Raw genomic sequence first — 25,491 nt, forward strand, 5'->3', positions numbered from 1 at the left:
ATAATTACTCTTATTCAAGAATAAAATAACATTATTAAAGAATAAGATACTTTCATGGTATAAATTATTTATTAGATTTTAATTATTTTTTAAAGTATAACTATTTTTAAGTTTAAAAAAGTAATAAAGATCCCTAATCTATTTTTATTCAGTAATAGAAAGAATATCTTCTTTAAAAATTAAATATTAGTTATATATTAGAAACTAGAAACTAACACTAATTAATTTACTATTTTAATAATATATACAATTTATATTACTAACCATTGCGAGAATGATATAAGAAAATACTTAATATTTAGATTTTATTTAAGCATGACTAATCCTTATAATAATATTAATAATATACTAGAATACTTGGAAACTATTTTTACTAATCTTTATAAAATTTATAATACTTATTACCAGTACCAAAATCTATATATAAAAATTAAAAAAAAGTTTTATATTTTTATCTCTATTTTCTGTTACCTCGCGGTGGAAGTTAAAATTAATAAGGATTTTTAAAAAGAGAATCTATATAGTAAATTACTTTTTAAGCTAAAGAAATCTATTATATATAGTTTTAATAATAAGTATTACTCCTTTAATAACTATATAAAAAAATACGTAAACTCTATAGACTTAATTAATAATCTAATAAAGAATTATACTAGAAGTAATACTACTATTACTAGTAATTATAGTAAATCCTATAATCCTTGTATTCTCTCTAGTATTTTAAACTCTAAGAATATTATTTTCAAGATCTTAATTTATATTTTAAGCATGGAGCCGGAGACTAAGAAAACCCTAATAAAAAAATAAGAAATATTTCTACTATAAGGAATCTAACTATAGGAATAAAGAATATTTTAAAAAGAAAACTATATAAATAAAAGCTTTAGAAGCCCCCGCGGAGAAATTTAAATTAATAAAAAATAATATTTAAAAAAAATCTCTATCCTGGGCGAGCTGGAAGCTTAAATAAATATAATAAATTTATAAAATTTATTAAAAAATAATAGTAATAGTTTTATAATTACTATTCTATTCTTTAAAGATAATATTACTATTTTTATTTATATACTTGCTAATTCCAGAGCTAATACCTATTTAATAATAGATATTTAGTTTACTATTAAGTTAGCTTAATACTTTAAAATCTTAATTTTATTTTTAAAAAAGGCAACCCTAGTTATAAGTTTTAATAGAAAATAGATTACTAATTTAATATATATAATCTAATTAAATCTTATAATTAATGGCTATTAATTCCTAAATACTTTTTTTTTTATACTAGATCTAAGAAAGCATGATACTATTCTTAAAAAAATATAATTTATTAAATATAATATCTTACTAGATTACTAGAATTACTAATTAATCTAGTTAAACTAGCTAACTTTAAAAGATAAAATAAAAACTAGATTTTTTATAAGTATTTTTTAGATTATCCTAGAGCGGTCCCTGGTAAATTATAAGTATTAATAAAATATAATTTAAAGAAACTATAAGATATAATTAAAAAATAAATAGTTAAAACTTTTATAACTACTATTAATTCTCCTCTATATTAATTAAAGTAACCTATATAAAATTCTAGTAAAGATAAAATATAATCTGATTAAAGAGAACTACTAATATTACTTTCTTTTTAAAATCTTAAAACTTAAACTAAAGTTTATTCCAATTAAACTCTCCTACGGAGAGATAGCTCTTATTAAAGTAGCTAATTTCTAATAATATCTAAAGAACTCAGAGATAGAGATTTTTATTATCTCATTTAATATTATTAAAAAAATTTTTATAGAGAAACTAAAGGTTCCACGTATAAATAAAGAAAATAAGATTAAAAAAATCCTTTCTAAATAATACTATAATCTAATAAATATTTTTTTAAAGAAGGAATTTAACACGTTATCTCCATTCCAGTATTATAACTATAAGATTTAATTAAAGAGTAAGAACTCTCTGGATACTACTCTTCTTTATAAAATAATAATAAAAAAATTATAAATCTTCTATAATTATATTATAGAAAATCTAAATAAAGAATTTATTATATTAAACTCCATATTTTTTACGTCTCTTATTCTAATAGTCTGAAAATCTGGAGAAAGCCTCTATTTCTATATAAATTATTAAAAATTAAATATTTTAATTAAAAAAAATCTGTATTCTTTACTTCTTATTAATAAAATAATAGACCACCTGCGTAATATAAAAATTTTTATTAAATTTAATATATATCAAAGTTTCTACTAGATTAGAATAGACCCTATTTTAAAAAATCTTATAATCTTTAAAATATAATATAGTTTATTTAAATATTAAATTTTTTTATTTAGACTTACTAATAGACTTACTACCTTCTAATAGCTTATTAATAAAATCTTAATAGAATATTTAGATAAGTTTATTACAACCTATATTAATAACATATTAATTTATAGTAATAATATAGCTAAACATAAATTATACATATATTTAGTACCTAAAAAGTTATAAATTATAAGTCTATAGACTATTATTCACAAATATAAATTTTATATTATAAAGACTAAGTTTCTAAGATTTATTATTATTATTAATAGTATCCAGATAAATCTACTAAAGATTACCATTATTATTAAATAAGTAATTCTAATAACTATATAAGAAATTTAATTATTTTTAAGTTTTTATAACTTCTACTGAAAATTTATTAGAATCTATAGTAAGATAATATAATCTTTAATATAATTAATTTAAAAAGATATTATCTTTAATTAGGATTATACCTATACTGAAGTTTTGAAGATACTTAAAAAGGTATTAGTCTCAGCTCTTATTCTAGCTTATTATAATCTTATATTTTTTATTTATATTAAAATAGATATTACTAATAGGATTATTACAAGAATATTTTTATAATTAATAAATAAAATTTAATATTTAATAGTTTATTATTCCAAGACTATATCTCCTGTAGAATATAATTATAATATTTATAATAAAAAACTACTAGTGATTGTTTGTATCTTAAAAAAATAATAACTAGAGTTAAAAGAACTTTAATATATAGACTATTTTAATATTCTAACTAACTATTAAGCCTTGGAGTATTTCATAATTATTAAAAAATTAAATATTTATTAAATATAATAAATTAAATTCCTTTTTTAATACTATTTTTTAATCTGATTCTGCCCCGGGAAATATAATATTTTAATAGATATACTAATCTATAAGAATAGTAATAAGTAAATCTTAATATAATACTATAAGTAAATCCTACTACTCCTAAAATACTTGAAGAATAAAATATATTTTTATTTATTAATTCTTAAATTACTAATAGTTCTTACTCCCGTGGAAAAATATTTATAAATTATAAATTATTTTTTAATAGTTAACCAGGACTATGTCTTTTTAGAGTCTTACTAGAAATAAACCCATCACAGTAAAAAAAGATATATCCTAAAAAATAGACTTATACTCTTTAATAATTTTTTAGTAGTTTTAAATAATAAAGACCTATATATTTAATTACTAGATAAAATTTATTACTAATTATTGTTTACTCACCCAGGCTAAACGAAGATATTAAGTTTTATAAAATACTAATATTACTAGAACACCTAGAACTAAGATATATATTATTATTTAAATAACTATCTAATTTATAAATAAAAGAATATAAGATAGAATCTTTTCTTAAGACTTCTATAACCTCTACTAATCCTGGATTATCTGGAATAGTATTTATTAATAAATTTTTAGATATTTTTAAAGAACTACCATAACTTTGATATTATATTTATTATAGTAGACTAGCTAAGTAAGTAAGTTATTTTAATACTATATATAAAGACTGTATTTATATAAAATATAGTCTAGTTTTTTTTAAAGTATGTATATCCTTAGTTAGAATCCCTAAATATAATTATATTAAATTAAAAAAAATAATTTATATCAGAATTCTAGGATAAGCTATATTATATATTATAAGTAAAGCTTAAACTTTTAACAGTATACTATTTTTAAATTAATAAATAAACTAAAATCATGAATTAGTACACAGTATAAAGATTTATTTCTTTTATAAATTAATATTAAAATAACTAATTAGAATTTTTATTATTAATTAATTTTATTTTTATAGCCCTGCTCCAGAAGTCTACAGGACTATTATCTTTTATAATTAAATAAAAATATAAATTTTATATCTTTTTTAATTAGATATCTCCCTAGATTTTTATTATAGATACTATTAATTGATAGTAAACCTGAGCTTTAGCCCGCTGTATAGAATAAATATAGAAACTAATAAAAAAAATATATAGATTATTTAATAAGTTTAGATCTATGTAGCTAACCAACAGTATCAACCCGTAAATTTTAATATTAAAGATAAAATTTATATAGATACTAAAAACTAATATTAGAAGTAACTGTTCTAAAAACTATCAGAAAACTAATATAATTTAATAATTATTACTAAAAAAATTAGTCATATATTCCGAGTTCAATTACCTAATAATATAAAGATTTATCCTATTTTTTATTCTAATAAACTCTATTTTTATGGTACTTTAGAGCCGCTGTCTAGATAAATCTTAGATTAAACTCCCTTAATTAAAGTTGATAATTATATTAAGTAGAAAATAAAATAAATCTTAGAGAGCTATTTATAAATAGAAACTCTGCAGTACCGTGTTAAATAAATAGATTTTAATAAAAATAACTATGAGTGGTATCTTATTAATAATTTTAAAAATATACCTTTCCATTTGCGTGATTTTTATACTTATTATCTAGATTATCCCGGACCACTTAAATAACTCTTCATATAGATTATAGCTATAAAGAACGATGAATTCGCTGTAGATTATAATAATAATAACATTCCCTTAATTAAAGGTAGTTAGGTCTAAACAGGGGGATAATATAATAATAGTCTTATTCAGGGTCTTATTTAGGGCCTTATTTAAGATCATATAATTATATTTATTTTATTATTATTTTCTTCAAGTGAGTACCTATAATACTTCTTGTTTTCCTTTTTTCCTCCTTACGCTTAAAGTTCTAGAGTAGTTAGCACCAATACGACCTCATTTTGTTGTGTTGAACGGCCATCTCATATAGTAGGTAGGTCTTAGTACCAAGGATAGTTAAGATAGTTAATTATCCCTTTTTAAGCTATACCGCGGCTAGGTATAAAAATTTCCTTAACCTGACTGTTAACCTGACGGAAGGTATAAATTTTCCTATTAACCTGACCTGACCTGGCCGTTTGCCACTCTATAGAGAACTATATTTAATTTAATTTTAAGTTTTTTTTTAATATATTCCTATAGGACTTTAAGTTCAGTTTCTAAAAGAAAATATATAAAACTATATAGAGATATTTTATTAAGTTTAAGATTAATAATATGGTCTGCAGGACCATAAAAAAGTAATTATTTAAAAAAATCTATAGAGAAAATATTGTGGAACTAATAAAGTTTAATTATTAATAACTTTAGATTTAATAGTGGATTATAAGATTCTTTCTTAAATAACTAGATATTTTTAAAAAGTTTAATGATAGTATATATTTTTACTAAATTTTAAATTATTTTAGTGAATTTAGTAGCAGAAAGAAGAGAAATAAATAGTAATTTAAGGTATAAAAAGCCTTGAGAAGAACACTATTCAATAAATAATATATAAAAATAATAAAAAAATAATAGGAAAAATAAATACTTAATAATTTATTACTATGGGGACTCATAACCTGTGACAGCAATATTGATAATATTAAGTATATGTATTGCCTAGCTAACTACGCGAGGAGGTGACTAGGTGGCTAGGTCCGAGATCACGTGATCTCCTTTCACAGAATACTACTATCATTCGCCCAGGATTAGGTTATGGTTAGTCAGTCCATGTGCATTGCTCTAGTATTATGGCGCTTGCAAGGGTTTGCACTAGTGTTTATTGGCCTTCGCCATCTACTGTTATTAACCCCCACCATGATTAATATATAGACCGTAAGGTACGCATGGGTATGCCTCTAAGAGACCACCGCCAAGGACTGGAATGCTTCGATAAGAAAGCCCTGGGAAAGCCGAGAAATTACATTACGGAGCTAGCAAACTTGTCCGCATAGAACCCTGTATCCAATTAGGCATATACAACTGATGAGGCAATAAGACATGCCACAGTAGCACCTTGCCAAGCGAAGCATGCTCAATTCTAGTATGAGCTAACGGCTTTCTCGGACGCATTCTCCCTCGTCTTGGTCGCTCGTCACCCTCGGAGCTGAATGATACTGTCCCATTTTCAGTTCATGAGCGCTGTCATGTGAGGTTACATGGGCCAAGTTCAACTCCAAGACACCGGCGCCTAAGGGTTGACTTTTCAATAATGAGGGTGAGATTATACTCTATGATAACCCTTAGAATCTATGAGGCACTCCGCCCTGGCTTATATTGCCTATGGAGAGCCAATACCTTAGGTAATATTAAGAAGATTACCAAGGGCACTAAAGGAGCCGGCACTGCGCTGCCTCGACGTCCAGCTAGGCTGGCATAACCCAGGGTGGCCAGTCGAGTCTCAACATCTTCACCTTCTTCTTTGGCTTCGAACTCTTCCCGTTCGATTCGATTACCATGTGGTTAATCAGTACATGACTCCGGAACACGCTGAGTCGCATGGAGATTTCTAAGCATCCTTCCCAACATTGGTTCTAATCTTACATCCGTATACTCGGTGTGAGACATAGACATGTAACACTTACCCTTCTTTACCTAGTCCTTGGCCCTAGTAGAAATTACGAGCAAAGAAATATACATACGGTACATAAACGGGAATTTAGACATTTGCTTAGCTTCACACTATTCTTGGTTTCAAGAATTTTGCCGAGGTCCCCAATGCACCTCTAGTTCTACTGTAAGGATGGGAGTCCTTACAAGGATAGATATCCACCTCCTCCCAGTGCGTACCTGAGTATATAGGGAAATCTAGGGATCCGCAGAGTATCTGCGGGCAATGATAGCCTTATGGTCTTGTTTTGACTCTTCCCCTTGGCAAGGATCTTTACACCTACCAAAAAAAGAAATTATCGATCACTATACGATTCTCGACCACAAAGCTGCACGTTGCATTTGCCGGTAATATCAATTTTAACTATTACTTTCATATTTGACGGACAAGATTTCCTAGGGTCCCACTATGTTATGGGACCAGGCAAACACGTCGAACGTTATACATTATTTTCGTTGTGGAACCAAGACAAGCACCCGCAATATTTGCCAGAAGTAGTATAGTGGCCCGCCACGACTTACACCAGGTAATTGCTAGAAATGGGGCCAGGGCTGACATTCTTTACAGATCCGTCGAATGAGGAAACCAACATGGACAGGTTGCAGCGGGCGTGAGAAGTGGGGTAAATACCTCGGTCACTTGTGTACTGCTATTTGCGACTCAGGGAATTGGGAAAAATGGCGAAGATAAATTATACTGAAACTAGGGTGAATTAGTATGCATAGAGGCCCTTTTTCACAGGTTGATCACAAGTGATAGATATTATATGGCAAGGGGTTCAGCTGAGCACGCCCTTTAGGGCATTAAGAGCCCCATGCGGCGCAGTAACTGTGCGTATTATGGTAAGCCATTTGGCTAAGTAGTAGTAGGGCCTATTAACGACAAATTGATCCTTTCCCAAAAAGGTACCTGTAGTGGGTCCGTTCAGGGTCCAAAGGGTCCACAACAAAGAAAGCGAAGCCTCGGAAGTACGCCTCTATTTCCGTAGAATTTCTTGAATTGTGGATATCGCAACAGGCTTGAATTGTGACAAGGATGTTTCGGTCAATCATGTCCTATTAGGGTGATTTTATTTAGCGCTTCATGAAGTGATGTGATTTTATATCACTTGAAGTTGGCCAAGTATTGCAGGTGAGTAATCCTTCGTTACCACTAGCAGAGACGTTGTGTCTTCCCCCCTCTCCCCTACTAGCTACTGACAGCTTACCGTCTGCTGGGGTGAACCTCTATTGCTCCCTGAAAGTTCTGTGTACACTCGACCATTTCGGTACTACACAACGAGAGAATCGCTGAAATGGGGCGGCGTATGAGATTTAGTGCCTTCCACATTGTCACTTTGGCATTGGCTGCGGTTCTTGGGATCTGCATCTGGTCACTATGGTTAGCAGTTAACAGTGATAGAGACAACATCCATCCACTGCTCAATCAACTAATCCCCGCTGGCCACTGTGCTTGCCACACTGCTGCTATCTTTGAGTGTGACAGCTGTCTTCGATGCCCCGCCCAGTTGCCCTTTCATGACACTGTTTCCTCGTCCTCTGCACCTCCCACGAAAAATTTCTTTGATCCGCTTGAGTATTCCTACAATGAGACTCAGTGCACCACTCTCTTCCCGGGCCTTTTTGAAGATCCCATCCGCGCCCAGTCATTCTGGACAGCCAGGCATGGAATCAAGAGGACTGATATTGACAATATCAAAATGGTAGACGGCATGGCTAGGGTGGCTATCTACCAAGGACGGCTTTATGTCCTTAGAGCTCTGGCGAAGGGGGAGGATCACCGCCGTAAGATTCTAGGGATCTTGGCTTCAATTCATCGCGCCCTCGTCTCGGCTCCACAGCTCGCTGCCATCCTAAACACGGAAATTATCTTTTCTGTTGAAGACAAATTGGAGGACGTTGCTGGACTAGATCATCCGCTCTGGGTGTTGGCACGGAAGGCTACTGAAGAATCTGTCTGGCTTATGCCAGACTTTGGCTTCTGGTCTTGGGGCCACATTGATACTCAGATTGGGCCATATGACGAGGTAGTCAAACACGTGGAAGAGCATGAGCTCCCGTGGGAAGAGAAAGAGAACAAACTGGTCTGGCGTGGAAAGCTCAGTTTCGCCCCGAAGCTACGACGTGCCCTACTCGAGATTGCGCGGAATTACGCCTGGGGAGATGTGAAGGAGGTCGAGTGGAAGAACAAGGCCAACTACCTTAGCATGGACAATCATTGTGATTACCGGTTCATCGCTCACGTGGAAGGTATGGGGTATTGCATCGTCTAAGCATTGCCAATATCAACGAGGAAGTCCAGCTAATGTCTTCTAGGTCGGTCCTACTCAGCGTCTCTCAAATATCGCCAGGCCTGTCGATCGGTAGTAGTGATTCATAAATTACAATATATCCAACATCACCACTATCTTCTCGTCTCGTCCGGTCCGCAGCAGAACTTTGTTCAGGTGGAGAGGGACTGGACGGATTTACCGCACAAGATCCAAGAGCTTCTCGATAACCCTATCAAGGCTCGCACGATTGCAGACAACAATGTGGATGTATTTCGCGAGCGATATCTGACTCCAGCTGCTGATGTATGCTACTGGAGGGCGTTGCTGCAGGGGTGGACCACTGCATCGCCTCAGATCACCGAAACTATGAGTGACCCAACCAATGTCTCTAACAAAGGCATTCGGTACGAATCTTTTTTACTGCTAGATCCCAGCAACATGATGCGCTTTAGGCCTTGAGATTGGAACCATGTATTTTATAACTTCGTTGAATGTCGATCGAGTCGGTCCACAAGCTGATCTGGTGAAAGCGGATTCCTCCTATCCTCCGCTACTCTAATAAACCATATAATCTTTCCCTAGGGCAACGTAATACATACGACGATGCGTTGTAGAGAACAGGGCCTCACCACCTGCTCAGCCGTACATAAGCCCCACATCAAGGGCAGTAAACTCTATTAGAAAAAGGCTATTTGATCTGAATGGGCTGCTATTTCCCTCGGGTGTTAATTTTATTCTGCCTCATCTTCCTACATCATATCTAGGCGCTATTTTTTTTTTTTTTCCTTCAAAAATTTGTTTATATAATAGCACTGTCATGGTTACATGACATTGTAATATCATAAGCAGGAATCCATTTAGAAACATCGCAAACCCGACGAGGTTCAGGGAGCTTACGAACGTGGGGAACAAGGACAAGATAAATTTGTGCGTGCGTGAGTGTGTGTGCCTAAAGGGAAGGATTCGTGCCACGGAAGCCACATATTCTACGGGGATTGTGAACTGGTGTTTGTAGAGTGTAGCTACTAAGATATAAGTAATGAACTTGAAACAATATAGCAATGCATACCGTAAACCATGGTGTAAGCTCGATCTTCCTCCATCTTGACATGATGTCCGTCCACTGCGACGAAGGTTCCCCAAAATACCAACTTGGAGAAGCCCCTGAGTCCTCTACCCGTGTTACTGCATGTTACGCATACCATGGACTCGTGTATAGTGGTTACAAGTAGCTTTGGGTAGACTGGGGCTTATGGAGAGCTAGGCAACTCTAATGAAACTATGGCATCAGAGGACAAACATATCAATGCGGACCGCTCATATAAGTACTACTTTTGTGGCATACTAGTTCCAACAAGACTGCCTTGAGACGATCTCACCATGGTCTGGATTTCATTCAACTCGGTCACTAGATATCCCTGCTGCCCTGCACTGGAGTTAGAGCCGTACCGGATACCGGGGTATTGTGATGATCTTTTGACCAGATGCCTTGCAGCCAGGTTAGATCTGTTCACGGACGGAACAATGTCGGCCTCGCCAGGGAAAGACTAAAATAGAATTGCCAGGGCATGGCAAAGAAAGAGCGTCGAGATAAGGAACTTGATGGTAGCAGCCGAATTAGCCATAGTAGGAACCGACCACAGAGCCAAATTGACATAGTAAATAAATGTGTGAGTGAGTAAATTCAGCAGAATAAAATGGTGTTAGAGTGAGTAGATATTTTTCTGTCTGAATGAGCGACAGAATTATAAAAGAAAATCACCTCCATACACAACTCGAGGAGGCTGGCTAGTAAATGACTTTGACGATGCCTGCCTTTCCAGTGGCAGATAGGCATCGTCTTGCTGTTCCCTCATTACGATATCTTACTGAAAATCTCATCTACCCTTCCCCTGCTATCTCGGTAGGCTTCTAGTACTCTTAGTAAATTATTGCTTTGATACAGAATCTATGAGGATCCAACCTCAAGGATCCTCCAGGGTAATACCCAATACCAGAACATGCATACTGCTCCTGGTGTCAAGCGGAAGATAACATCCGACAGAATTAAACCAAGATAGCATTGTGGAGCTGTTATCATGTCTTATTGGGAGGGTTTCATTTCCAATGCAACTGTAGTAGCGCGAGATATCTGACCTACCAATCAATGTGGATTATGCCGACACAGGGCCTGGCAAGGACTGTACATAGATTAAAGCTGAAAATTGAAGCTGGGGATGGAGATGAACCGGTGTGCCATTTTCTGGACAAGAGAACTTGTGACGGCAGCCTCGTTCAGGGCCTTGTTCAGGATCATGTGACCACGTTTGTTTCATTTACTTTATTGTCGTTTTTTTCAAGCGAGTATCTATAATACTTCTTATTTTCCTTTTTCCCCCTTTATATTTAAAGTTCTAGAGTAGTTAACACCAATACAACCTTATTTTACTATGTTAAATAGCTATTTTATAACTTTAAATATTATTCTTTATTTCTTTTCTACTGCTGTACATGGCCAGCTCCTGCTAAGCCATTAATAATCCTATCCTGCATTCTTAGCGACATTTAACAGCCAAAAAACTTACCCAACCGACTAATTAAATAAATAAAATGGCTAGAGAAAGTACCTAGACTTCTAGTCTTAAGAATAACTAACGATTTTTTACAATACTATCTAATAAACTAGACTAGGAAGATAAGTTTAATCAAACTAAATTTAATAACTAATATAAAAGAGACCCGAAGTAGACTTTTAAAATTCTTCTAAAGATTTTTAATACTCTAAAAACTAAAAAAGATAATTTTTTAGACTAGCAGGATCAGCAGGCCTAGGAGATTAAATATTTTATTAAAAAATAAGATTACTTTGTTATATAAATTTTATAATAGTAAATATACCTAGACCAGAACATTTTTATAAAAATAAAGAAATTTATAAAGATTCCAGATCTTCCTCTATTCAGTAATAATGTAAATCTAATTTACAAAAACTAGGTTTTTACTATATAGTAAAAATTAAAAGTTAATATTAATTAATATAACATTCTTACTATACGTAAGATATATATTACCAGCCGATATCAGGGTATTATTAAAAAATATCTTATTCTATATTTTTATCCTAACGCCACTGATTTCTTCTTTAATTCGGATAATATATTTAAATACTTAAAAATTATCTTTACTAATCTTAATAAGATTCACAACGCCTGTTGTTAGTATTAGAGCTTATAGGTAAAAACTAGAGATAAGTTTTATATCTTCATCTTAACCTTTCACTATCTTACCGTTGAAGCTGGAGTTAATAAGGATATCTAAAAAAATAATTTTTATAATAAACTTCTTATTAAGCTTCAGGATCTCACCGCGTATAACTATAATAATAAAGATTTTAAAGAATTTGTGAAGTAATGCACCAACTCTATAAATATAATTAAAAAATAAATTAAAAGATATACTAAAAATAATTTTATAATAATTAGAGATTATATAGAGTCTTATATATTTTATTTTCTTATTATTACTTTGAGTGCTATGAGCACTTTCTCTAAACCTTTAATCTAAATTTCTAATATAGAATCAGAAACTAGGAAGGCACTAATAAAAGATAAAAAGTATTTCTATTATAAGAAGCCCGGTTATAGAAGTAAAGAATATCCTAAGAAGAAAACTATATAAGTAAAGGCTCTAGAAGTCTCTATAGAGAAACCCAAGTTAGTAAAAAATAATATCTAGAAAAAGTCTCTATCCTAGACGAGCTAAAAGTTTAAATAAGTATAGTAAATCTACGAGACTTGTTAGAAAATAATAATAATAGTTTTATAATCACTACTCTATTCTCTAAAGATAGTATTACTATCCCTATTTATATACTTACTAATTCCAGAGCTAATACCTACTTAATAATAAATACTTAGTTTACTATTAAATTAGCTTGATACTTTAAAATCTTAATACTATTTTTAAAAAAGATAACTCTTATTACAAACTTTAACAGAAAATAGACTACTAATTTAATATATATAATCTAATTAAATTTTATAATTAACAGCCACTAATTCCTAAATATTTTCTTTTTTATATTAGACCTGGATGTGACGGCAGCCTCGTTCAGGGCCTTGTTCAGGATCATGTGACCACGTTTATTTTGTCTACTTTATTGTTGTTTTCTTTAAGTGAATACCTATAATACTTCTTGTTTTCCTTTTTCCCCCCTTATACTTAAAGTTCTAGAGTAGTTAGCACCAATATGACCTTATTTTATTATATTGAATGGCCGTCTTATAACTTTAAATATTATTCTTTATTTTTTTTTTACTACTGTACACGGCCAGCTCCTGCCAAGCCATTAATAGTCCTTATCCCGCGTTCTTGGCAACGCCTAACAGCCAAAAGACCTACCCAACCAACTAAATAAATGAAATAGCTAAAGAAAGTACCCAGACTTCTAGTTCTAAGAATAATTAATAACTTTCCGCAATACTGCCTGATGAACTAGACTGGAAAGATAAGTTTAATTAAACTAAATTTAATAATTAATATAAAAAAGATTTAAAGTAAACTTTTAAAATCCTTCTAAAGATTTTTAATATTCTGGAGGCTAAAAAAGATAATTTTCTCAATAAATAAGATTGATAAAGCTAGGAGATAATTACTCTTATTAAAAAACAGGATAATATTGCTAGAGAATAAGATACCTTTATAGTATAAATTACCTATCAGATCTTAATTAATTCTTGAAATATAACTATCTCTAAACCTAAGAAAGCAATAAAGATCCCCAATCTATCTTTATTTAATGATAGAAAGAACGTCTCCTTTAAAGACTAGGTATTAGTTATGTATTAGAAGCTGGAAATTAATATTAATTAGTTTACTATTTTAGTAGTACGCAAAGCTTATATTACTAGCTGTTATAAGGGTAATATAAGGAAGTATTTAATACTTAGATTCTATTTAAGTACAACCAATCTTTATGATAATACTAAGGATATATTAGAATATCTGAAAATTATTTTTATTAATTTTTATAAGATTTATAATGCTTGCTACTAGTACTGGGACCTATATATAAAGATTAAAAAAAAGTTTTATATTTTTATCTCTATTTTTTATTACCTCACGGTGGAAGTTAGAATCAGTGAAAACTTTTAGAAAGAAGACTTATATAATAAACTATTTCCTAAGTTAAAGAAATCTATTATATATAGCTTTAATAACAAGCATTACTCCTTTAATGACTATATAAAGAAATATATAAATTTTATAGACTTAATTAAAAATTTAATAAAGAATTATACTAGAAGTAATATTATTATTACTAATAATTATAATAAATCTTATAATTCTCGTATCTTTTTTAGTATTTTAAACTCTAAGAATATTATTTTTAAGACCTTGACTTATGTTTCAAGTATAGAGTTAGAGACTAGGAAGGCTCTAATAAAAAATAAGAAATATTTTTACTATAAAAAATCTGGTTATAGGAGTAGAGAATATTTTAAAAAAAAGATTATATAGGTGAAGGCCCTGGAAATTTCTATAGAAGAATTTAAATTAATAAAAAATAATATCTAGAAAAAATCTTTATCCTGGGCGAGCTGGAAGCTTAAATAAATATAATAAATTTATAAGATTTATTAAAAAATAATAATAATAGTTTTATAATTATTACTTTATTCTCTAAAGATAGTATTACTATTCTTACTTATATGCTTGCTGATTCTGAAACTAATATTTATTTAATAATAAATATTTAGTTTACTATTAAGTTAGTCTGATACTTTAAAATCTTAATTTTATCTTTAAAAAAGACAACCCTAGTTATAAGCTTTAATAAGAAACGGACTACTGATTTAATATATATAATTTGATTAAATCTTATAGTTAATAGTTATTAGTTTTTAAATACCTTTTTTCTTATACTGGACCTAGAAAGATATAATGCTATTCTTAGAAAGATATAGTTTACTAAATATAATATCTTATTAGATTACTAGAATTATTAACTAATCTAGCCAAGCTAGCTAACTTTAAAGGATAAGGTAAAAGTTAGACTTTTTATAAATATTTTTTAGACTATTCTAGAGTAGTCCCTGGTGGATTATAAATATTAATAAAATATAATTTAGAGAGACTATAAGATGTAATTAAAAAATAAATAATTAAAGTCTTTATAATTATTATTAATTTTTTTTTATATTAACTGGAGTAGCCTATACAAGATTCTAGTAAAAATAGAATATAATCTAATTAAAAAGAATTATTAATATTATTTTTTCTCTAGAATCTTAAAGTCTGAATTGAAGCCTACCCTAATTAAACTTTTCTATAGAGAAATAACTCTTATTAGAGTAGCTAGCTTCTAATAATATTTAAAGAACTTAGAGATAGAAATCTTTGTTACTTTACTTAACACTATTAAAAAAGTTTTTATAAAGAAACTAGAGGTTCCACGTATAAATAAAAAGGATAAAATTAAAAAAGTTTTTTCTAAGTAATATTATAATCTAGTAGATATCTTTTTAAAGAAAAAATCTAATATATTATTTCTATCCCAGTATTATAACTATAAGATTTAGCTAGAGGGTAAGAACCCTCTAGATATTATTTTTTTCTATAAAATAATAATAAAAAAATTATAGGCCTCCTGTGATTATATTATAGAAAATCTAGATAAAAAATTTATTATATTAAACTCTATATTCTTTATATTTTTTATTTTAATAGTCTGAAAGCCCAGAGAAGGCCTCCATTTCTATATAAATTATTAAAAACTAAATATTTTAATTAAAAAAAATCTATATTTTTTATTCTTTATTAATAAGATGATAGACCATTTACACTATATAAAAATCTTTATTAAATTTAATATATATTAGGATTTTTATTAGATTAGAATAGACCCTGTTTCAGAAAATCTTATAATCTTTAAAATATAATATAACTTATTTAAGTATTAAATTTTTTTATTTAGACTTATTAATGGACCCGCTACCTTCTAATAGTTTATTAATAAAGTCTTGATAGAGTACTTAGATAAGTTTATTATAACCTATATTAATAATATATTAATTTATAGTAATAATATAGCTGAGTATGAGTTACACGTATATTTAGTATTTAAAAAATTATAGATTATAGATTTATAAACTATTATCTATAAATATAAGTTCTATATTATAAAGATTAAGTTCTTAGGGTTTATTATTATTATTAATAGTATCTAAGTAAATCTAATAAAGATTACTATTATTATTAAGTGGATGATTCCAATAATTATATAGGAAATTTAATTATTTTTAAGTTTTTATAATTTTTACTGAAGATTTATTAGAGTTTATAATAGAATAGTATGATCTCTAATATAATTAATTTAAAAAGATATTACTTTTAATTAGGATTATACCTGTACTGAAGCTTTTAAGATATTTAAAAAAATATTAATTTTAATTTCTATTCTAGCTTACTATAATCCTATATTTCTTACTTATATTGAGACAGATATTGCTGATAGAGTTATTATAGAAGTATTTTTATAACTAATAGATAGAGCCTAGTATTTAGTGGTTTATTATTTTAAAACTATATCTCCTGTAGAATATAATTATAATATTTATAATAAAGAACTACTAGCAATTATTTATGTCTTAAAAAAATAGTAACTAAAGCTGGAAGGACTCTAATATATAGATTATTTTAATATTCTAATTAATTACTAAGTCTTAGAGTATTTTATAACCACTAAGAGATTAAATACTTATTAAGTATAGTGGGCTGAGTTTCTTTTCTAATATTATTTTTTAATCTGATTTTACTCTAGGAAGTATAATGCTTTAATAGATATATTAATTTATAAGAATAGTAGTAAGTAAATCCTAATATAATATTATAAGTAAATCTTATTATTCCTAGAGTATTTAGAGAATAGAATATATTTTTATTTATTAGTCTCTAAATTACTAATAGTTCTTACTTTTATATAAAAATATCTATAGATTATAGATTAATTTCTAGTAGTTAACTAGAACTATCTTTCTCTAAAATCTTACTAGAAAAAAGCCTGTTATGGCAAAGAGAGATATATCCTAAAAAATAAATTTTTATTTTTTAATAATTTATTAATAGTTCTGGATAATGGGGATTTATATACTTAATTATTAAATAAAATTTATTATTAATTATTATTTATTTATCCAGGGTGAACGAAGATGCTGGATCTTATAAAATACTAATACTACTAGAATATTTAGAACTAAAATATATATTATTATTTAAATAACTATTTAATCTATAAATAAAAGAATATAAGATAGGATTTTCCCCCGGGATTTTTATAATCTCTGCTAATCCTAAACTGCTTAGGATAGTATTTATTAATAGATTTTTAGATATTTTTAAAGGACTGTTATAGTTTTGATACTATATTTATTATAATAAACTAATTAAATAAGTAAATTATTTTAATATTATGTATAAAAATTATATTTATATAAAATATAGCCCGGTTCTTTCTGGAGTATATATATTCTTAATCAGAATCTTTAAATATAATTATATTAGACTAAGAAAGATAATTTATATTAAAGTTCTAGAATGAGTTGTATTGTATATTATAAGTAAAATTTAAATTTTTAATAATATATTATCTTTAAACTGATAGGTAGACTAAAATTATAAACCAGTATATAATATAAAAACTTATTTTTTTTATAAATTATTATCAAGATAATTAGTTAGAATTTTTATTATTAATTAATTTTATTTTTACAGTCTTGCTCTAGGAATCTACGGGCCTATTATTTTTTATAATTAAGTAAAAATATAAGTCCTATATCTTCTTTGACTGGATACCTTTCTAGATCTCTATTATAGATATTATTAACTAATAGTAAGCCTGAGCCTTAGTTTACTATATAAAATAGATATAGGAGCTGGTAAAAAAAGATATATAAATTATTTAGTAAGTTTAGACTTGTATAGTTAACTAATGGTATTAATCTATAAATTTTAATATTAGTAATAAGATTTATATAGATGCTAGAAACTAGTACTAGAAGTAACTATCCTGGAAGTTATCTAAAAGCTAGTATAATTTAGTAATTATTATTAAGAAAATTAGTTATATATTCCAAGTTCAATTATTTAATAGTATAAAGGTCTATCCTATCTTTTATCCTAATAAACTCTATCTTTATAGTACTCTGGAGCTGTTACTTAGATAAATCTTAGATTAAATTTTCTTAATTAAGATTAATAATTATACTAAATAGAAAGTGGAATAAATCTTAAAGAACTATTTATAAATAAGAACTCTGTAATACTATGTTAAATAAGTAAGTTTTAATAAAAATAACTATAAATAGTATCCTACTAGTAATTTTAAAAATATATTTTTTTATTTATATAACTTTTATACTTATTATCTAGATTATTCTAGACTACCTAAATAATTTTCCATTTGGATTGTGGCTGTGGAGAATAATAAATTTACTATAGATTATAATAATGATAATATTCTTTTAATTAAGGATAGTCAGGTCTAAATAGGAGGATGATATAATAGTAGTCTTATTTAAGACTTTGTTCAGGATCATGTGACTATATTTATTTTATTTATTTTACTATTATTTTCTTTAAGTGAGTGTTTATAATACTTTTTATTTTTCTTTTTCCCCCCTTATGCTTAAAGTTCTAGAGTAGTTAGCACCAATATGACCTCATTTTATTGTGTTGAACGGCCGTCTTACTGGAAAGGCATAATACTATCCTTAAAAAAATATGGTTTACTAAATATAATATCTTACTAGATTATTAGAATTACTAACTAATCTAGCCAAGCTAGCTAATATTAAAAAATAAAATAAAAGTTAGATTTCTTATAAGTATTTTTTAAATTATTTTAGAGCAGTCCCCAGTAGATCATAAATATTAATAAAATATAGTCTAGAGGGACCATAAAATATAGTTAAAAAATAAATAGTTAAAACCTTTATAATTATTATTAATTTTTTCCTGTATTAACCGAAGCAGCCTATATAAAATCTTAATAAAGATAGAATATAATCTAGTTAGAAAGAATTACTAGTATTATTTTTCCTTTAAAACCCCGAAGCCTAAACTAAAGCTCATTTTAATCAAATTTTTTTATAAAGAGATAGCTCTTATTAGAGTAGCTGGCTTCTAATAATATCTAAAGAACTTAAAAATAAAAATCTTTATTACCTTGCTCAATACTATTAAGAAAACTCTTATAGAAAAATTAGAGATTCCACGTATAAGTAAAGAGAATAAAATTAAGAAAATCTTTTTTAAATAATACTATAATCTAGTAGATATCTTTTTAAAGAAGAAATTTAATATATTATCTCTATTCTAGTATTATAATTATAAGATTTAACTAGAGAATAAAAATTTTCTAGATACTACTCTTCTTTATAAAATAATAATAGAAGAGCTGCAGACCTTCCATAATTATATTATAAAAAATCTAAATAAAGAATTTATTATATTAAGCTCTATACCCTTTATATTTTTTATTTTAATAATCTAAAAACCTAGAGAAGGCCTCCACTTCTATATAAACTATTAAAAATTAAATACTTTAATTAAGAAGGACCCATATCCCTTATCTTTTATTAATAAAATAATAGACTGCCTGTATAATATAAAAATCTTTATAAAATTTAATATATATTAGAACTTCCACTAGATTAGAATAGACTCTATTTTAGAAGATCTTATAATTTTTAAAATATAATATAGCCTATTTAAATATCAAGTTTTTTTATTTAAACTTATTAATAGACCTACTACCTTCCAACAGTTTATTAATGAAATCTTAATAAAGTACTTAGATAAGTTTGTAACGGTTTATATTAATAATATATTAATTTATAGTAATAATATAGTTAAGTATAAACTACATATATATTTAATACTTAAAAAGTTATAAACTATAGGCTTATAGACTGCTATTTATAAATATAAGTTCTATATTATAAAGACTAAGTTCCTAAGATTTATTATTACTACTGATAGTATTTGGATAGATTTAATAAAGATTACTATTATTACTAAGTAAATAACTTTAATAATTATATAAAAAATTTAATTATTTTTAAATTTTTACAACTTCTATTAAAAATTTATTAAAACTTATAGTAGAATAGCACGACCCCTGACATAACTAATTTAAAAAAATATTATCTTTAACTAGGATTATACCTATACTAAAGCTTTTAAAATACTTAAGAAAATATTAGTTTTAATTTTTATTTTAATTTACTACGATCCCATGTTCCTTACTTATATTAAGATAGATACTACTAATAGAATTATTATAGAAGTATTTTTATAGCTAGTAAATAAGGTCTGATACTTAATAATTTATTATTCTAAGATTATATCTTCTATAGAACACAACTATAATATTCATAATAAAAAATTATTAGTAATTATTTATATCTTAGAAAAATAGTGACTAGAGTTAGAAAGACTCTAGTATATAAATTATTTCAATATCCTAACTAATTACTAAGTCTTGGAGTATTTTATAACTACTAAAAAATTAAATACCTATTAAATATAATAGGCTAAATTTTTTTTTTAATATTACTTCTTAATCTAATTCCATCCTGGAAAGTATAATATCTTAATAGATATACTAATTTATAAAAATAGTAATAAGTAAGTTTTAATATAATACCGCGAGCAAATCCTATTATTCTTAAAGTACTTAGAAAACAGAATATATTTTTACTTATTAATTTCTAAATTACTAATAGTCTTTACCCCTATATAGAAATACCTATAGATTATAAATTAATTTCTAGTAGTTAACTAGAACTATTCCTTTCTAAAGTCTTATTAGAAAAAAGCCTATTATAGTAAAGGGAGATATATCTTAAAAAATAGACTTCTATTCTTTAATAATCTATTAATAGTCTTAAATAATGGGAACCTATATATTTAATTACTGGATAAAATCTACTACTAACTATTATTTATTTATCTAGGCTGAACGAAGATACTAGATCTTATAAAATATTAATACTATTAGGATACCTAGAACCGAGACATATATTATTATCTAAATAACTATCTAATTTATAAATAAAAAAATATAAAATAAGATTTTTTTCTAAAATTTTTATAATCTTTACTAATCCTGGACCACCCGGGATAGTATTTATTAATAAATTTTTAGATATTTCTAAAGGATTGTTATAATTTTAATATTATATTTATTATAGTAGACTAGTTAAGTAAGTAAGTTACTTTAATATTATATATAAAAATTATATTTATATAAGACATGGCCTGGCTCTTTTTAGAGCACATGTATCCTTAGTCAGGATCTCTAGATATAATTATATTAGACTAAGAGGGATAATTTATATTAAAGTTCTAAAATAAGTTATATTATATATTATAAATAAAATTTAAACTTTTAACAGCGTACTATCTTTAAATTAATAAATAAACTAAAATCATGAACCAATATATGGTATAAAGACTTATTTCTTTTATAAATTATTATTAAGATAACTAGTCAGAATTTCTACTATTAATTAATTTTACTTTTATAGCTCTATTTTAAAAGTCTACGGGTCTATTATCCTTTATAATTAAATAAGGATATAAGTCCTATATTTTCTTTGATTAGATATTTTTCTAAATCTTTATTATAAATATTATTAACTAGTAGCAAGCCCGAGCCCTAGCCTATTATATAGAATAAATATGGGAGCTGGTAAAAAGAAATATATAAGCTATCTAGTAAATTTAGATCTATATAGCTAACTAATAGTATTAATCTATAAATTTTAATATTAGTAATAAGATTTATATGGATACTAAAAACTAGTATTGGAAGTAACTATTCTAAAAGCTATTAGAAAATTAATATAGTCTAGTAACTATTACTAAGAAAATTAGTTATATATTCTAAGTTTAATTATCTAATAGTATAAAAATCCACCCTATTTTTTATCTTAATAAACTCCGTCTTTATAGTACTCTGGAGCTGCTACCTAGACAGATCTTAAATTAGATTTTTTTAATTAAAATTAATAACTATACTAAGTAGAAAATAGAACAAATCTTAAAAAACTATTTATAAATAGGAACTCTGCAGTACCGCGTTAAATAGATAGATTCTAATAAAAATAACTATGAGTAGTATTCTACTAGTAATTTTAAGAATATATCTTTTTACTTATGTGATTTTTATATCTATTATCCAGACTATCCTGGATTATCTAAATAATTCTTTATTTAGATTATAGCTGTGGAGAATAACAAATTCACTATAGATTATAATAATAACAACATTCCCCTAACTAGGAGTAGTCAGGTCTAAATAAAGAAATAATATAATAGCAGCCTTATTTAGGATCTTATTCAGGATCATATAACTACATTTATTTTATTTATTTTATTATTATTTTTTTTAAGTGAGTGTTTATAATACTTCTTATTTTTCTTTTTCCCCCCTTACGCTTAAAGTTCTAGAGTAGTTAGCACCAATACGACCTCATTTTGCTGTGTTGAACGGCCGTCTCAGAACTGACTGACTGTGCCCCCTCATAGCGCTCCTAACTGGACCCCGGTCTTATGTTACATTGCCCACAAACCCTTGTGGGGCTGACAGTAAGAACTCTCATTGAGTGTCCCCCACCAGGGGATCATTTGACGGATAAACCTCGGTGGATTTCATGATTCTTGGCAAGAAGTCACGTAACGGATTTTTCGATATGTAAACCTAGAGAACACGCTAATCTATGTTTATATTTACTTACTATGCTAGGAAATATTTTAGTCTATTTTAGTAAATTAAAGTATTATTATAAGAGTCCATCACTGTCACATGATTCATTTAAATTGTAACGACTTTTTGGAGTAAAAGTTGAATTTTCATGGAATGGTGTTCCAAAACTGTAATCATACCATCCCTACTCCACCAAGCTGGCACTAGAAGCTTAGCTCGGTCAGGTTTCTCAAAGGAATCAGAAGGAGCTGGACCTTTAATACACTAGGGCTAGTGCTTATGCCAAGCAGCCAATCTCCGTCGGTGGCCGCGAAGGCGTTGATCACTAAACAATCTATATTCACAAAAGCCAGCAGGACGCATGTTGTCACGATCCCATCCAGGTGCGCTTCAGGAGTGAATCGTCTGGATATCTATCCGCTAGACTATCCAGTAAAAGACTGGAATTCTGAGTCAACAGACTCAGAACGCGCATCTCTCTGTGATAGGATTTACTTGTCAGGGTAGAAAACCTGTCGACTAGGTAAGGAATCGGCTATTAAACACTATGGATTCGTTTAATAATGACGAAGGTAGCCTATATCCACGGAAATAGACTGATCCTTGAGGTAAATAAGGATCATGTGTTTTAATCACGTTGGTCATTATTATTAAAGCGTTCTTCTTCTTCCTTCCAGCCGTAGCCTAGATAGCAAATACAACCAACATCTTCAAACCCCCTGAGCCGTAGCTCACAACATCTCATGATGGATCGAATTCCTCTCCCACTTCACAGCACGGCACTCACTTCACATCGATAGGCGGTTATTATCTTCAGTTCATGAGCCTCGGAGCATAATCCACTGCATAGGCAATTATCTAGGTTGTCATCCCTAGAACTGGGTAATATATTGAGAAAGGCCTGGAGTAGAATGCCTGAAGAGGATGATGGGGATGATTGATGCGGTGAAGACAAACAGGAGGAAGACTACATCCCGGGAGGGAAAGCGAAAGGATCAGGTGATCGATGTATAATTACGACCAGCATGCTGCGCAATGAATCTGTCAGAAATGATAGTGTCGGCATTACTGTCAATTGGACAGCCACTATAGTCATCTCGAGGACACTGGAATCACTGTAGAAAGTTCCACATATATATCAAAGCCCTGGGGTAAGAACGAGGTTATATGCGCTAAGCTGATGTTCCTACATAGAGCTCTCGATGAAGTCTACTGAGAACTAGTGGATTTCGGGTTCTCTGTAGGGTGAGTTTCTTTGATGATAGCTGCTTCTTGATTGTTCGAATTTATCAATGGTTGTAATGGCTTCTCAAATGGCTGTAATAGAACGTATATCCTTCCAATCAGGTCTGGAGTAGAGATATCACATCTAGCCTTTGTACTATCTCGACAGGGTATAATTCACAGCGTCTCTATCACTGAGCTGGGTAGTAGAAGTGGAGGATCATGTGGGCTAGCGAAGAAGGGATTGTAGAAGAGCGACAGTGTGATAAGAGAGCCCGTCGGAGGTGTCTTGTGAACCAGAACTAGTGTCTATGGGTACCATCCTAGAAGGCATGCATGGTCACAGCCTGTTTCAGGTTTTCGCTATGACAAATGTACTTTTGATATCCACCTGCTACGGCCCAAGTGACATCCTTGATATCAATGCCCAAGCATAGGTCGTACATGCTCCACCCAAGTCCTGTCCCAACCCGAGTGGACAAATGCTCCTTCGAATCAACGCCCATCGCCCTGTCACAGCCTCGAAAACGAAGTACTCTTCCCGTGCCATAAAGTGTGGCTGTCACATTGCCAAGTAACTTGATCCGAGATGACTTCATCCTACATGAACAGGTGGCATGAGCAACCCGTCAATCAACAAACAGAAGCAAGAGCCGAAGTGATCAACAGAAGTGGTACTTTGTATACTCACACAACCCAGCCAACGACATCCATCAATAAGAGCACAGTCAGGCTGCACGTCCAATGCACATGTTGCAGGGTATGTTGGCTTACTGCATGCATGGGATCAGGAAGGATCAGGAAAGTCTTGACCAACCTTGCATCTGTTCGCATGACCTCTGCAATACCGAGTGGGTCAGCCAAGTCTCGCAGACGGGTATAACTTCCAATTGGCGTGGGATTGCACTTCATGGCCACCTGATCAGGCTGTATACCCACATTATGCTCGTACCTTGGGATTACTCCACTCACGCCTCACGGTTCCCAAGGCCAAGATAAAAGTAATAGAACCCATAAGCGAGTTACATGGGGAGCGGGCAATCAGACGATTTCTGATGATAGACGACCGATATCGGCCGTGTGTCCACCAGGACACGAGTCTGGAGTCACACTGGGGAAAAACAGGGATTGATGTGACAACGCCCTGATTCATGCATTTGTATCCCTTTCTTGCAGGTTCATGCCGCTATAACATCCAGTTGGTGGTTACCATTAACATTACCTCTCACGGCTCCCCCCCCCCCCCAACCGGTTCAGCTTGGTGACGTTGGCCATGGCCCTGCGCCACATTCGTTCCCATTACAGTGACAGTGACAGACAAACTCTCTGAAACTTCGGAGATGTAAAGTGTGGGATTGCCCAACGCCTCGACGCCACGACCAGACCCACTTCGGTTGCCTTCAGGTTGCCTTGAGCCGTCCTGCCTGTGGGATGCCGCCGTTATTGCCATGTGGGCAGGTAGCCTCGGGAAAGT

At 29.4% G+C, this 25,491-nt stretch overlaps 3 protein-coding genes across 3 annotated transcripts; all 3 read left to right on the plus strand.

The window, feature by feature from the left end:
* Nucleotides 1-8,065: 8,065 nt before the first annotated feature.
* Nucleotides 8,066-9,502, plus strand: BO80DRAFT_451871 (DUF821 domain protein; the record flags this gene model as incomplete). The annotated part of the gene is made up of 2 exons (XM_025721909.1): nucleotides 8,066-9,020; nucleotides 9,087-9,502. 2 exons carry the CDS (start codon nucleotides 8,066-8,068, stop codon nucleotides 9,500-9,502), a joined length of 1,371 nt encoding a protein of 456 aa, XP_025579238.1.
* Nucleotides 9,503-13,915: 4,413 nt separating this feature from the next.
* On the plus strand, nucleotides 13,916-14,077 carry BO80DRAFT_346023 (uncharacterized protein; the record flags this gene model as incomplete). Its single annotated transcript, XM_025715349.1, has 1 exon — nucleotides 13,916-14,077. A coding segment is annotated over one exon (162 nt), but the record flags the coding sequence as incomplete, so codon positions are not given.
* Nucleotides 14,078-19,781: 5,704 nt separating this feature from the next.
* BO80DRAFT_346189 (uncharacterized protein) lies at nucleotides 19,782-19,976 on the plus strand (the record flags this gene model as incomplete). The annotated part of the gene is made up of 1 exon (XM_025715355.1): nucleotides 19,782-19,976. A coding segment is annotated over one exon (195 nt), but the record flags the coding sequence as incomplete, so codon positions are not given.
* Nucleotides 19,977-25,491: the final 5,515 nt, after the last annotated feature.

Source organism: Aspergillus ibericus, assembly GCF_003184845.1.
Source record: "Aspergillus ibericus CBS 121593 unplaced genomic scaffold BO80scaffold_4, whole genome shotgun sequence".
Taxonomy (NCBI): Eukaryota; Fungi; Ascomycota; class Eurotiomycetes; order Eurotiales; family Aspergillaceae; genus Aspergillus; species Aspergillus ibericus.